The following is a 14,014-nucleotide window of genomic DNA, read 5'->3' as shown; positions in this document are numbered from 1 at the left end:
AGTTTCTAAAACCATACATGTAATCTAAGGTTGTCCTCCTTGTCAGACATATGCCATGCCCTCCCCTCCTGAACTTCACGTGTATGTCCTCATTTTCACGTGTACAATGTCTTCAATATGGCTTTTGCCTTTTAAGACAAAGTTACTCGGTAGTCTGGGGGACCCCCCCACCCCCACCTTTCCCTTCGTGATTTTGGGTCCTTCCTCTTTCTTGTGGAATCTGTCTTGGGAACATCTTGGCTTCCTCACCTTCCTTACGACTACCTCTCTGAGAAAAAGGAAGAAAAAGCTGAGAAACTTTCTTCCTTTCACTCAGCGAACAGTTCTGTGATTGAGCGAGTTATTTAATTTTGATGGGACCAAAAGCGCCTCACAGATTATCAAAGATCAGATTTATTTATTTATTTATAATATTCCTTTTAGCATTATTCATCTCTGGTGGATTGTTGGTTTTCAATTAGAAAATAGCAAGATGATGGGACCCTGGTCTTATTTGCCGCCTGATAAGTTTATGGCCTTTGATTTTTGGATCTTGTGGTTTGGTCTAAGTTTAAGCTGATCCCATCCATCTTTCCCTTTAAGAACATCCATATTTTTCCCAGAGATTTTTCCATGCCAAGTATGAACAAGGACTGTGAAAGTGAATGAAGCTAGTTTTAATCACTGGAAGGTAGACACGAAGAGGGAAACTGAAGAAGATATGAAGATGAAAGCAGGTTCTAGAATTGAGAATTCCAAGACAAAATCCTCATGTAAAGAAGCTACGGGATTTGTACAAGAAGGAAAAGGTAGGCTGTATATATTTGGTAGATGTGTTGCTATGCTTCTTTGCTGGCATGATTGAATCAATCATCTGTATGAATCCCTCGTTCTATCTGTTTTTGTTAGTAATCTTCTTTGGTCTCCTTTTTCCTGCTCCCTCTCGATCAATCTGTACAGTTACTGTTATCCTTTAATATGAAGGCTTCGGATTACAACGTAACAGCTCAATCTCATTGCTAGCAGAAATTGTACCCTTTTGAGCTTTTCGTTCTAAGCTTCCCTTCAAAGTTTTAAAATGAAAGAAGTTTTCACACCTTTATTGTTTTGTTCCCCTCGACCGATGTGGGATCTCACATACAATATCTTCATATTCTGAGACTCGATTTTCATTATCATGTGATAATTGCGACCATAATTGATATTTAGAGTTTCATGTTTCATTAAGGATAAGTGGGTCTACATATCTCGTTTGGGCTCAGATCCGCCGAGGCCCAAATCCAAAATTGCGTTGGTTATGTGTGTATATATAAACACACCTTCATTTACATTTCCATAAGAACATTTATTAGTATATACTTAACAACCTTTAAGTGCTTTCAACTCCTCTAAGAGAAGTCGCGGGTCTTCTCGAGGAGAGTCTTGTCGTCTTGTCGTCAATCTGGGTGTTACTCTCCGCTCTCTTAGGACCCCTACTATAATCAAAAGAATAAAAGACGAACACTAGAATGAGAAAGACTTGTAGATTCATGAGGCTGAACAACACACTCGAAAGTACTTTGAAAGGTATCCGTAGGGGTGCAAAGCTGAAGCTAGAGTTTTCTTTGTTCACTTGTCGGACTGAATTTTCACTCTTCAAAGTTTTTACTTTTACTTGAGTACAATATGACTGACCATGAGATCGAACGTTCAAACTCTCTCTTAGGGATATATATGTAATTGTTAATGGTTACAGATACATAAAAAAAGAATTCCAAGGACCATCTTGAAAGAGACGTACTGTTAGAAACCATTATTTGATGGAGATAAAACCCCACCAAGGCCCCTAGCCATAGTTTCACTCAAACTCCCACGTGTTAAGCACAATAAAAATGAGCTCACTTTTCTTTTCTTTTTTTCCCCCTCTTTTCCCTTTGGATCATTTTCTTCAATAATTTCCACAAAAAAAATAAAATAAATAAATAATAATAATAATAACCACATAAATATTGTTTATTCTCATTAAATTATTATATTTTTAAAATAAAATTAAAAAAAAAAAGAAAAAAGAAAAGAATTGAGCTTGGTAGCTCATTCAATGAACAGACAATAAAGGCAAATTATCAACCCAGCTTCCTTTTTTCTTTCAACATTTTCCAATTGATTTTCTTAAAAAAAAATAATGTAAAATAATGTTTCTTTTTCCATAAAGTTTGGATTATACTAAAAATGAAAAAAATAATAATAAGTAACATTATAATATGAAGATGACATAGAGTACCAAGAAGATAACATCATTTGTGGAAAGAACATCATAATATTGTGGAAACTTTCATGTCTTTTCAAGGCCAATTGAGCCGCCCCCCACCATAAAAAGAATAATTTCAAGGCCAATTGAGCCGCCCCCCACCATAAAAAGAATAATTTTAATTATATATATATATATATATATATATATATATATATATATATATATATATATATATATATAACAATCCCCTTAAACATAGGTGATAAAGACCGATCGAGCCTTACAAAGTAAGCAAGATGGAATATTTGATTAGAACGTAACAATTGAGATGGAATATGAATCCATTGAGAAAATCTAAGCATGACCCTGATAAATAAACAGCCAAAAACATCTTATATCTTAATACAATTTGATCGATTCAAGCACAACAATCGAGTTTTCACTAATTCCTTCAACGTCATTAAGTAGCTTTCAATGACATTGTCACGGGTTTGAATAAAAATGGGTTGTTCGCATAAGAAAAAAGAATTAAAGTACATGAAATGATATGAATTTTGTAGGGTAATAAATTGATGGGTTGATAATGAGTCGACTGTCATATTATTCAGCTCACCTTATCTTTAGGAGTTATCCTCTATGAAAGTAACCCTAAAACACAAAATTTGTACTTAGACAGCTAGGCTTTGCATTATCTTGTCAGTACAAACCAGTCAGTTTCAGCCCTAGCTCAGTACTACACACAAACACACAAATAAATTAATAATAATAAATAAATAAATAAAAGAGTGGATAAGTGGGTTGGGAGAGAGAAGGAGGTGGACATGTAAATATGGAAAAAAAAAGACAACTTTTTTTAGTGAAGAAAATGAGTTGGAAGAAGTAGGACATGTAAAGATGGTTGGGAATTTGTACTAGATATAAATAGTTAAGTTAATGATTACAAAATAGAACTAAAAAAACATCCAATAACATTCTCCATCCGTTCAAAAAATTCGATGACTTAGAAAAAACTCATCGACCCAATTCAATCCACATTGTTTGCGTTCAGTTATGAATTTAGTTCGTGAATTCTCAATCATTTCTATATGGTATCTCCTTCTATCTCACCTTTTACCTTTGATATGCATCTTCCAACGTTCAAAATTATTTGATCAAATTTTGTGACTCTCTCGAAACATTTTGGCTCTGTCGATCAAATGACATATGAACCCACGTAAATAATTACGAAATCAAAATTATATCTCAACCCCACTTTACCATGAATCACAAAATTAACGATAATGAAGAAAAAAGCGAAGTTGGTTTAAGCTCCCTATCTCTCTCAAGTAGACCTCTTGTGTTTAGAATGATGTTTGAGGTAAAATCATAGGAAACACAGACAGAATTTTGTTGAAAACTCAGTGTGAGGCACACAATAGGGAGTTGTCGTGTTCATGAGTAGTGTGGTTGAAGAACTAATAGTGGGCTGAAGCCCAAAAGAAAGGGAGAAACAAGTAGCCTCCATTTGTGTCCATAGCATTGCCATTTTGAGAATAAATAAGAGGAAGAAATGGTAATTGGTGAGTGGCTAGGGCTGCAACACAAGGTCTTTGTATGAACAGTGATCACAAAGTACAAAGGGGGCCATCATAAGTTGATGTCACTCAAAGACAAAGACAAAGAGAAAAAAAAAAGAAAAGAAAAGAAAGAGATAAGCACGCATGGAGGTAGGGCTCTCTGAAAGGCAATAGCAACAACAACAACAACATTCTCTTCTTGTGCTGTGGTGAGTTTGATTGATGGACACTTAAGGGCGAAGATGTGTGTGTGTGAGAGAGAGAGAAAGCAAGAAGGTGTTTCTTCTTTTTGTGGAAAGTGACATTCCCCAATTTCATTTACAAAAACACCCCAATGTAATGTCTTCTCCATTTTCATCCTCTCTTCCTCTCTTCCACTACCCTCCCCTCCCCTCTTTCACTCAAATAATTGTCCTTTCCCTTTTCAATCTTAGACATAGCCACCAGGACCTATTCAACCCAACTTTATCGCTCATCATTACTTAATAAAGCTCGTTACTCATGAAATAATAGATGCAGTGTTTTGCTCACTCTAGCTCAGTTACTGAATTTATGATTCGATTTATCTGAATTAGTGAATCTATGATTCGATTTATCTTTCTAAGAAGAAAGTTGCTTAATTCATCTAATGGGTAATTTATGGTTCGATTTATCTTTCTAAGTTAGAAAGTTTTTTAATTCATCTAATGGGTCGGTAAGTTCAAAACTTTAAAACCCATTTGAGATTTTAAGTAAAGTTTAAGTCTTTATAGTTCAACTATACAAATCTAGGCTTTTTAGCAAGAAATTTGATTGAGACAACATAAAGATTGGATAGACGAATAAATTTACGCTTCGACATTCAAGAAGGGTATAAATGTTTCAATCACGGAGAGTCGTATTCAAGTTGAGGATTAAAATCGACCGAAACGATCATAATGGGTCATAATGCATACTAAAACCAAACCCTAATTAGGGGTAGAAGGAGCCATGCAAGAATTGGAGAGTTGTTAAGGCAAGAGGTCAAGTGTTCAAGAAGAAAGAAGTTTAGTGGGGTGTGGGGTTCAAAACAAGACCAGACCTAACATCCCTCTTGTCAAACATGCTATGCTGCAAACCACGTGAAAAAGCCCACTCACTCACTCACTCATATAACTTACCATAATATGGCTATAAAAATGCAAACTTTATGCTCAAAAGGAAAGGGGTTTAGAAAGAGATGGTTCCTTTCCTTTGTCTTTCTTTACCCATTAAATAAACGCAGCCTTCTCCTCCTCTTCCTCCTCCTCCTCCAAGCTGAGCTCCCTCCATTGTGCTGTCTTTCTCAACCCCTACTCATAGCTTGTCCTTCAATTTCACTTCCTTTTTTTTTTTTTTTTTTTTTTTTTTAAACACACACAACAACAGATTCCAAACAAGAAAAAAAAGGTAAAAAAAAAAAAAAAAAAAAAAAAAAAATTACTGGGAAAGAGAGGGAGTGAAAAGGATGTGAACCTTTCTTTTCTTTCTACTTCAATATCAAATCTATGTCTTTTTCCATACTTTGAACACAACTTCCTTATTTCCTTCCTTTTTTTCAACGTTTTTTGGGCTCTAAATCATATAGAAACACACAAAAACATGTTCTTCTCCACCAAAAATGATGATGATCATGATCATGATCATGACCATTCATTTCATCTCCCCATCTCTTTCTTCCCCTTTCCTTCTCCTTTTGAAGTTGATGAACAATATGATGATCAACTTCACAATTTCACTACTAATCCTCAGAAGAATTTTACCATTCCAAGTCCTAACAGCATTGTTGCCTCAAACAAGAAGATGGGCATTGGGAATTCAGATCAAAAGAAGCTCAAAATCCCAAGAAAAAGACTGTCAAAAAAGGACAGACATAGCAAAATCGCCACAGCTCGAGGGTTAAGAGACCGTAGAATGAGGCTCTCACTGCCAGTAGCTCGTCAGTTCTTTGGGTTACAAGATTTGTTGGGTGTTGACAAAGGTAGCAAAACAGTTGAATGGTTGCTCACTCAAGCCAGCCCTGAAATTTTGAAACTTGCAAAGCAAAGAAATTGCAGCCACATCATTACTACTACTGTTTGTTCTAATTCCAATTCCTCCGAGGCTGACATGGTGTCTGGAATTGATGAAGTTGGCGGCGGAGGAGGAGGACCTAAAAAGATGAACTCTTGTTCTTTGAAGAGGAAAAGAGACAAACAGCCAAGAAAAACCATGTGCAAGGAATTGAGACAAAAGGCCAGGGAACGAGCCAGGGCAAGAACAATGGAGAAGAAAAATCAAATCTTTAAGGATTGTTCAGATCACCATCATCCAAATCACAACAAGATTTCATCTTGTTCTTGGAGCAGCCCCTTTGAAACTTGTGGGGAAGAATCAGGAGGTACTCACAGCTACAATTTCAACCCTTCCATGGAGGTTGAAAACTTGTGTTCCTTTGAGATTATGACAAAATGGAGCCCATCAATTTCCTCTTTAAATTTTCTTCAACCGGTGAGTGTATATATACATTAAAGTTTGTAACTTTCTTTGATTTTGACCTAAACCCACTTGATTTTTATGCAGCAGCATGAATTTGAAGACACTCAAATGTTTGGATAAGTTATAATCCAACATGGGGTGGCGGTGTTTCTTAATTTCCTCGAAGAAACCTAGGAGGTATCAAGTGGAAAACAAATATTATTGTTATTTTGATAACTTCATGTTGTGTTGTTGTGTTCTTCACTTTGTGTTCCAAATGAATGTAAAACATAGAAACATTTCTCTATTGTATTGTGTTTGTTCCTTATCCACATTTTTCTTATGTTTTTTTATTATTATTATTATTATTTTCATCGAAACTGTTCATGATGTTGTGGTCTGTGGATTACTTCGAAGGCAGTAATGAAAGATTTAGAGCAAAGCTTTTAGGAAGTGATGGAATAGACAGAAGAGAAAGGGATTAGGCATACCCACTTTCTCTAAATGTGCATGATTCCAATTCTTAAACACTGATTAATGACACTAATTAAAGTAGTTCCATTAACAACATAAACCCACTAAATCATGTCATAAGATATCAAATTTAGTGAAACATCAGCTCCAATTAGTAGTAACTTTAGAAAGGTTAAGTTTTTGGTTTAGTATTGGTGATTGTAATTGTAGTGGAACTGAGTTTATGAAGTACAAAGCTTATATGTTGTTGTCATGTCAAAGAAAATGCGATCCCAGTTTATATCACCAATGTTTGGCTTCATTTTGAGTGTCTTTTTCAAATCAATGTTATCCAATTTCTGTAACACCTTGGTGTCATCCTTAGCTTTATCAACAAACCAAACTTTTCAACGTTTTTCTATAATGTAACGGCCCAACCCCATCACTAATAGATGTTGTCTTCTTTGGATTTTCCTTGCCGAGCTTCCCCGCAAAGTCTTTCAAGCGCGTCTGCTAGGAGGAGTTGTGAGATTGCACATCGAGAACGAAACATCCTTTATAAGGACGTGGAAGCCTCCTTCTAGCTAAAGACGCATTTTAAAAGTCTTGAAAGGAAAACCCAAAAAAGACAATATCCACTGGTGTGGGAATTAGAGCTCTGGGTCGTCGTTGTCCTAACTAGAATTATGTTCATAGTTTGAATTTGTTCATGATTGAGTGCTAAAAAGGTATTAGAGTATGAGATGTTGAGTGTAATATTAGTTCATTGTTTGAATTTGTTTGAATTTGTTGAAGTATTTTAGGTGCAGTTTGTTTGTGTTTCAGATGCATTAGTTTCTACAAAGTAATGGATTTGGTTGGAGGCTACAAAAAGGGGTAAGAAACAGTACCTATTCACACCTCATTATCTTCCTTCTTTCTCATTTGCTGCTGGGCTTGCAAACAAACTCTATGCTCTTCTTCCTGGACCCCTGAAATATGATATCACTTTTATGATCATAGCATGCTCAAAATAAGTGTTTTTTTTTCTATTAATCTTATACATTCGTTCGTTTCTAATCTTTTAATCGAGCGTATATATTCTAGATAAGTTGAATAACAATTTCATATCTTTACTTATGGTTATAAAAATAGTATAAATACATATAAAAGTTGTTCGTTTATCATAAGTTTTGTTTCGAATTTCATTTTTAAAATCTTGAAAATCTTGAAAATTTGTTTTATTTTTTAAATTTTACTGATATGAAGTATCTAACCCAATTCATTTTAAATCACAAATCCACAATAAAAATATAAATTACACTATTAGGGTAAGATATGTTAAATAAGGTTCACTACCCGACTCATCCCTACTTTTAATATTGTTATGAATATTAAAAATATTTGATATTCGTAATAAATGTTAGAGATAGCATTGTGATTTATGAATATCAATGTGATACTAAAAAAAATTGAACACGCAAGAATAGAGGGTTGGATTGAGTTGTGAACGCTCATCGTACCCTTCGAGTCAATCACCTAATCAACCTAAAATTTCAAGTCGATTAAAAAATATTTCTTATCCAATCTATGTACCCTCCTAACAAGAGAACGACTTTGTATAGACACCCATCTACTAAATGAGTTTGGAAGTTTTGAAATTAAACAGATATGAATCGAAATAAATGAATAAATGGTAAGGGAATTTTGAGATATATCCGAACCACAATATCCAAACGCTTTAGACAAAAGCTTACAATACAAAAAGTTATATGATCAGAGAAAAGAAAAGAAAAGCAAGTGAAGAAGAGATGATGTTTGGTAAAAAGAACGAATGGAAATTGTTAAAACTTACCAAAGATTTGAAACATTAGTTAGTTGTGGATAATGGAGTGAGGGAGATGACATTTGAAAGGCAAAGAAAGTATAAGAGTCTTGTCATAATGAGTGTCCTCTTCGCAACCTATCAATACCCACTCCTCCTTCCCATACACTTTCTCTCTGCACAATCACCAATAATATTATGTAATTAATACTCATTCTTACCGCGTCATCACTTCTAAAACAAAGGGTCGAAAGGGTCGAAATCGTAATTCAAAATTGTTTCGAGTAAAAGATGACTCTAAATTTAAAATTGGAGAGTAACCCATTTAAGATTAACAAGTAAAGATTGGATCTTTAGCTTTTTCAGGTTTATTAGGGTCTAATTTAGTTATCATGATATTGTAATAATAAACATTAAAAGCCTATATTTGTTCAACCTAAGATGGAACAGCTAATCCATCAGATCACAATAATGTTCTAACATTCATCACTTTGGCTCCATTTATTTTCTCTGATTTGATGCAAAACTCCCCAATGGGTGAAAATTAGTGGGGAGTAATTGCTCCACTCATGATTAATTGGCTTCTTCACCATTAAAACCCTAAACCAGTGAGGTTTTGGCATTTAAGTTGCAAAAAAGATTCCCCACCCAAAAATGGAAAGGAAAGAAAAGAGAAGAGATACAATAATTCCAATCTATTGCTCAAGAAGATGAAACATTTTAGCAGAAAACAAGAAAAAGGAATTTGTTCTTCCCATTCTCCATGAGAACAATATATGAATCACAAAAAAATCTTGTTTAATAACGAAAAACAACAAAACCCATGAAGCAAAACACATAAAGAAACAATCTTTGAGACTCCTCTAAGAAGAAAAGCAGAGAAAACCCTAAAAAGGCAGCTCCTTTAGCAAGCCCTAAACAAGCTCAAAATTCTTCCTTTTAAAACTGAAGATCTATAGCAACAGGGAAACCCTAAAAGGATCTGATCGGTGTTCATATGGGGGAAAAATCAAAGCTTGATATCAAATTTAGATACCCTTTTGAGAACATGAAACTATGATATCAATAAAGAAGAAAGAGGACAAGAATCTGCAGGATCTGATCCTTCACTTGAACAAATAACAGATAAAGATGCCATTTTTTTTTTTTATAGATCTTACGAAATCTGAAGTGGGTTTTAACCAAATCGGAAGAAAAAACGCAAGAACAAGCAAATTAAGATAAAGAGAGAAGAAGAATGAAAGAATCTGGAAAGAGGAGCAGTTTCGGAGAGCACCGCCGCAAGGTGACAGAACCCAGGAGGGAAACGGAGACCTTGACGGCGGCGGCCAGGACGGAGCACAGTTATATAGGGTTGGAAAGTGGAAGGCCGTCGACGATCACGGTGTAAAATTGTGGCTGTGAGCCACCAGATTCCACTGATAGATTCCTTCATGACTTGGCCATCACAATCACCATAAGATGTTTTTCATTTTATTTTCTTTTTTATGGACTAATTTCAATTTAAGTTTTTTTATTTACAGTATATATTAGAAATTAGTAAAAGAGAAGACTTTTGGGGGTTCGGAGTATACACACTTGATCGAGTTACTTAGTCCCATAAGTAATAGTATGGAGGATAGTCTAGAAAGCTCTTCTTCAGCAATGACTCTTAAAGTATGCACTTTTGACTAAATGGTTCGTGAATTTTTAATAGTCAAAAGGTGGATCTGACACCGAAAAAGAAGGGGGGTTTCTTGAGGACATAAGAGACGGAATAGACAGCGCACCACAAGTTTTGAGTTATCTACTAAAGAACTCACACGATAGGGAACGAAAATATCTCAATAAAAATAATGCTTTTAGAACTAAACGTAAAAATTACTAGTGCTTGATTCATTTCTAGTTTACACGATTTTAGGTCAACAACGCACGTATAAAAGCTATGCTTGTGAATTGAATAGCAATATGGGTCACTTGACTCTATTTCAAAACCGTAGACTTTTCCATCATTTTATACGAAGAAATTGAAAACCTAAATATTAATATACTTCTTTCAACATCTCTTCTAAGAGATTCGAAACATAATTCAACTAAACATGTATTTTCGATTCAAACTATAAAGTTTAAATTTTTAAATTACAAATTAATAAACAAATCACTTATCCTCACCTAAAAAAATTATAAAGACATAATACATAAACTTCGATTCTCCTTGAACAAAAGGAACTGAAAATTCCCACTTCCCATGTAAATTAGGTATAGAAATTTATATTCAAAATTGGATAGAATTATGAAATTATGAAGCAGCCCATTTGAAGGTAAGAATTTAGATCTTAAACTGAATATGAAAGAAACAAAGAAGAAGAAGAAGAGAGGCTAAAAGGGTACCTGAAAATATAAGCACTTGGGCGAGGAGGTATCCATGGCTGCCCACAGAAGCACTACAATTCTGCAGACAACACAAGGACGTAATTAGTTCTTCATTGGCTCCCTAACAAAAACTAATTCTAAGGCCTTACTGATTTGATTGATTGGATTGAAAGGACTGATTCAATTTTTTTAATTCTTATCATAACTTTACAAATTTTAACACAATTAAAAAAATGACCAAAGATCATTAAACAAGTAATTAGTAAGTTGTTCATACCCTTCTTCAATTATACAACTAAAATCGTCAAACGAACATAGTTTAGCAATAATCAACATGTGCCTTTTTGGAGTTTAAATCTTTATATCTCACTGTTGATGCACTAAAAAAGCTATATATTTAAGACCCAACTTGAGTTTAGCTCGATTATTGAAGTACTATATATTTACGATGAACGTTAAATGTTTGAATCTTCAACTAAATATAGGGTCGACCCTATACTTGAACAAAATCGTCACAATGTAAACGTTTTCTTAATAACCGTTGTGAGATATTTTTACCGTTTCTTTCATACATGTAACGGTTTAAAATTATTGATTAGATGGGTCGCTCCTATTGTTCCAAAGACAAAATATAATGCAAATCTTGATTTTTTTTTCTTGAGCAATGATGACGCATGGCTAGAAATTGAAAAATCAGCATATGGAGTATTAGGTGAGTTTTACAGTATTAGCCTAAAAGCTTGCTGAAGTTACGCTATAAAACTGTGTGAAAACAGAAAGCAATAGACAAAAGAGGGAAAACCTACAAAAGTAGAGTCACTTAAATTTCAAATATTGAAGAACAAAAGCACACTAAGTTTTGAACTCACTAAAATTTGATGTTTTTGACACGATAACTGATACGCCAAAGATGATCATTTCGGGTCCTTTCGTAGTAGAGAAAGGTCTTCTCCATGATGTAATGCACATACTGGCTATCGACCGATCGTGAACCGAACTTATCTAAGAGACAAATGATTAGTCGCATTATGGTAAACGGGTAGAGATTATAAGAATTCTTTGAATGCAGTTTAGGTCAAGGAGAACCTGTTAGTTTTGATCCAAGATCAGGTTAATGCTAGAATGATGGTTGATGTTAGGATCTCTCACCTGTGTAGAATGTGGACAAAGTTAGGGGCATGGGAAGGGATAAAGTCAGATTCTGTGGGATATGTATTCATTCAAGTCAAACCCTTGACTGAAATTTTGTAATAACTTTGGCTCATATTTCAAACAGCTATATCTTTCATTCTTTCTTAGATTAGCCCATAGCTTGAGATGGTGAAGTCATGGTTTTGTATGCATATTACAAAGAGTTTTTATGATATTCAACTCATACATATATATTATAATGCATATGCTTGAAAAAATAACCTTTATCGATGAAAATTTGTGTCATATCTCACAAGAAGAACGAGACATTTTTTTTATAGGGGCGGAAACCTCCTTCTAATAGGTACGCTTTAAAAATACTTAAGGGAAGTTTAGAAGGAAAAGTACAAAGAAAACAATATCTGCTAGCGGTGGGCTTGGGCCATTACAAATGGTATCGAGCTAGACACTAGGCGATGTGCCAACGAGGAGGCTGAACCCGAAGAGGGTGGACACGAGGCGGTATGCCAGCAAGGACGCCCTGAAGGGAGATGGATTGAGGGGTCCAACGTTGATTGGAGAAGGAAACGAGTGTCAGCGAGAACGCTGAGCCCAAAGGGAGGTGGATTGTGAGATCCCACATCGGTTAGGGAGGAGAAAGAAGCATTCTTTATAAGGGTGTGGAAACCTCCTCTAAGCAAATGCATTTTAAAATTCTTGAGGGGAAGTTTGGAAGGGAAAGCCCAAAGAGGACAATATCTGCTAGCGGCGGGCTTGGGCCATTACAAATGGTATCAGAGCCAGATACCAGGCGATGCTCCAGCGAGGAGGTTGAGCCCCAAAGGAGGGTGGATTGAGGGGATCCCATATCGATTGAAGAAGGGAATGAGTGCCAGCGAGAACAATTAACCCCAAGGGGGCGGATTGTGAGATCTCACATCGGTTGGAGAGGAGAATGAAACATTCTTTTATAAGAGTGGAAACCTCCCCTAATAGACGCGTTTTAAAAGCATAAGATAACAAATGAAAAGTTTCTCTAAATCATCCTAAAGAGAAGTGAAGTGAAGATGAGAGGAATTGTATATGTTGTACTTAAAACCATGAGTGATGAAGCAAGCATTTTAGTGTCAAATCGTTAATATAAACCCTTACACAAATGGTTAATTCAGTCTCCATCTTGGTTCTTCTGCGGCAAATATTTGCCACTATCACATCAACAACGTACAGAATTATGTAATTATAGTAACTTCAAGGGAAGCCAAATGCAGTGATTAGGATGCTAATACATTATTAAGAAAAGGGATGAAACATTTCCTGCAGAAAATCATTTAGATTAGCTTTTGAATGGGGAGAGAGAAGGCTGTGAGGAAGAAGCTGGGCCCTCAAGTGAATGAGCAGTAAACAGTCGACACGCTGTGGCAGAAAAGTAGGGATGAGAGAATCTGGTGGCTGACTGGCTGCAATATCCAATGGAACAAACAAACACATTTATTTCTTTTGCAGTGTGATAAGAGAGCCTAAGCATCAACATTTATTGTAACACTGAACAGTCTACTGAAGATTTCTGTAAGCCTAACACCTCTCTTTTGTCCTTTGTTTTGACTAACTCTTCACTTTCTTTTTGCTGTTCTCTTCTAGCACCTTCTTTGCTTTTCCCCTCTTTTTATTCCATAAACCAATCTTTATTCCTTCATTTCAAGATGGTTGCCTATCTTGGCATTGTCCTTCACCCTAAAAAACTCCCTTCTTCAGTTGAAGACTTCAATATTGCAGCAAGAAACTTCTTTTTGAAGGTACCATTGATAGCCAAAAGCTGGCCCAATTCGCTTGTTAATGACACAAAGTCCCTTTTTAGAGGTTGATCATTCCTTCAGGCGAGCCAAGCAAATCTAGGCTCCATTTCGTCCTCCTTCGAGAACCATTTCTATGCAGCATTCATATAATAACTTAACAACATTCCAAGTAATTGAATTGTGTAATTATGACTAGGCTAATTTATCTCCATTTCAATGGAAACTAACCAAAAAATAAACAAACATGGACAGATTAATGTCA

At 35.3% G+C, this 14,014-nt stretch overlaps 1 protein-coding gene and 1 long non-coding RNA gene across 3 annotated transcripts; one reads left to right on the top strand and one right to left on the bottom strand.

Annotated features, from left to right (window-relative positions):
* The first annotated feature begins 3,911 nt into the window (after window positions 1–3,911).
* On the top strand, window positions 3,912–6,551 carry LOC111783412 (transcription factor TCP18). 2 transcript variants are annotated; one of them, XM_023664336.2, is made up of 2 exons: window positions 3,912–6,252; window positions 6,328–6,551. In XM_023664336.2, the coding sequence occupies exons 1-2, from the start codon at window positions 5,365–5,367 to the stop codon at window positions 6,358–6,360; spliced, it is 921 nt and encodes a 306-aa protein (XP_023520104.2). In that variant the 5' UTR covers window positions 3,912–5,364; the 3' UTR covers window positions 6,361–6,551. The 2 variants fall into 2 exon arrangements, with proteins under 2 accessions (XP_023520104.2, XP_023520103.2); XM_023664335.2 differs by having other exon boundaries at window positions 3,931–6,252; window positions 6,325–6,551.
* On the bottom strand, window positions 6,056–10,943 carry LOC147786345 (uncharacterized). Its single transcript, XR_015414651.1, has 4 exons — window positions 10,847–10,943; window positions 8,507–8,652; window positions 7,563–7,643; window positions 6,056–6,194 (listed from the first exon to the last, which is right to left on the bottom strand). It is a non-coding gene; the product is annotated as an uncharacterized LOC147786345 (long non-coding RNA).
* Window positions 10,944–14,014: the final 3,071 nt, after the last annotated feature.

This window comes from Cucurbita pepo, chromosome 20 (genome assembly GCF_057944985.1).
Source record: "Cucurbita pepo subsp. pepo isolate OVF chromosome 20, ASM5794498v1, whole genome shotgun sequence".
NCBI lineage: Eukaryota > Viridiplantae > Streptophyta > Magnoliopsida > Cucurbitales > Cucurbitaceae > Cucurbita > Cucurbita pepo.
The sequence above is the reverse complement of the archived record's forward strand: the minus strand, read 5'-3'. Positions and strand labels throughout refer to the sequence as shown.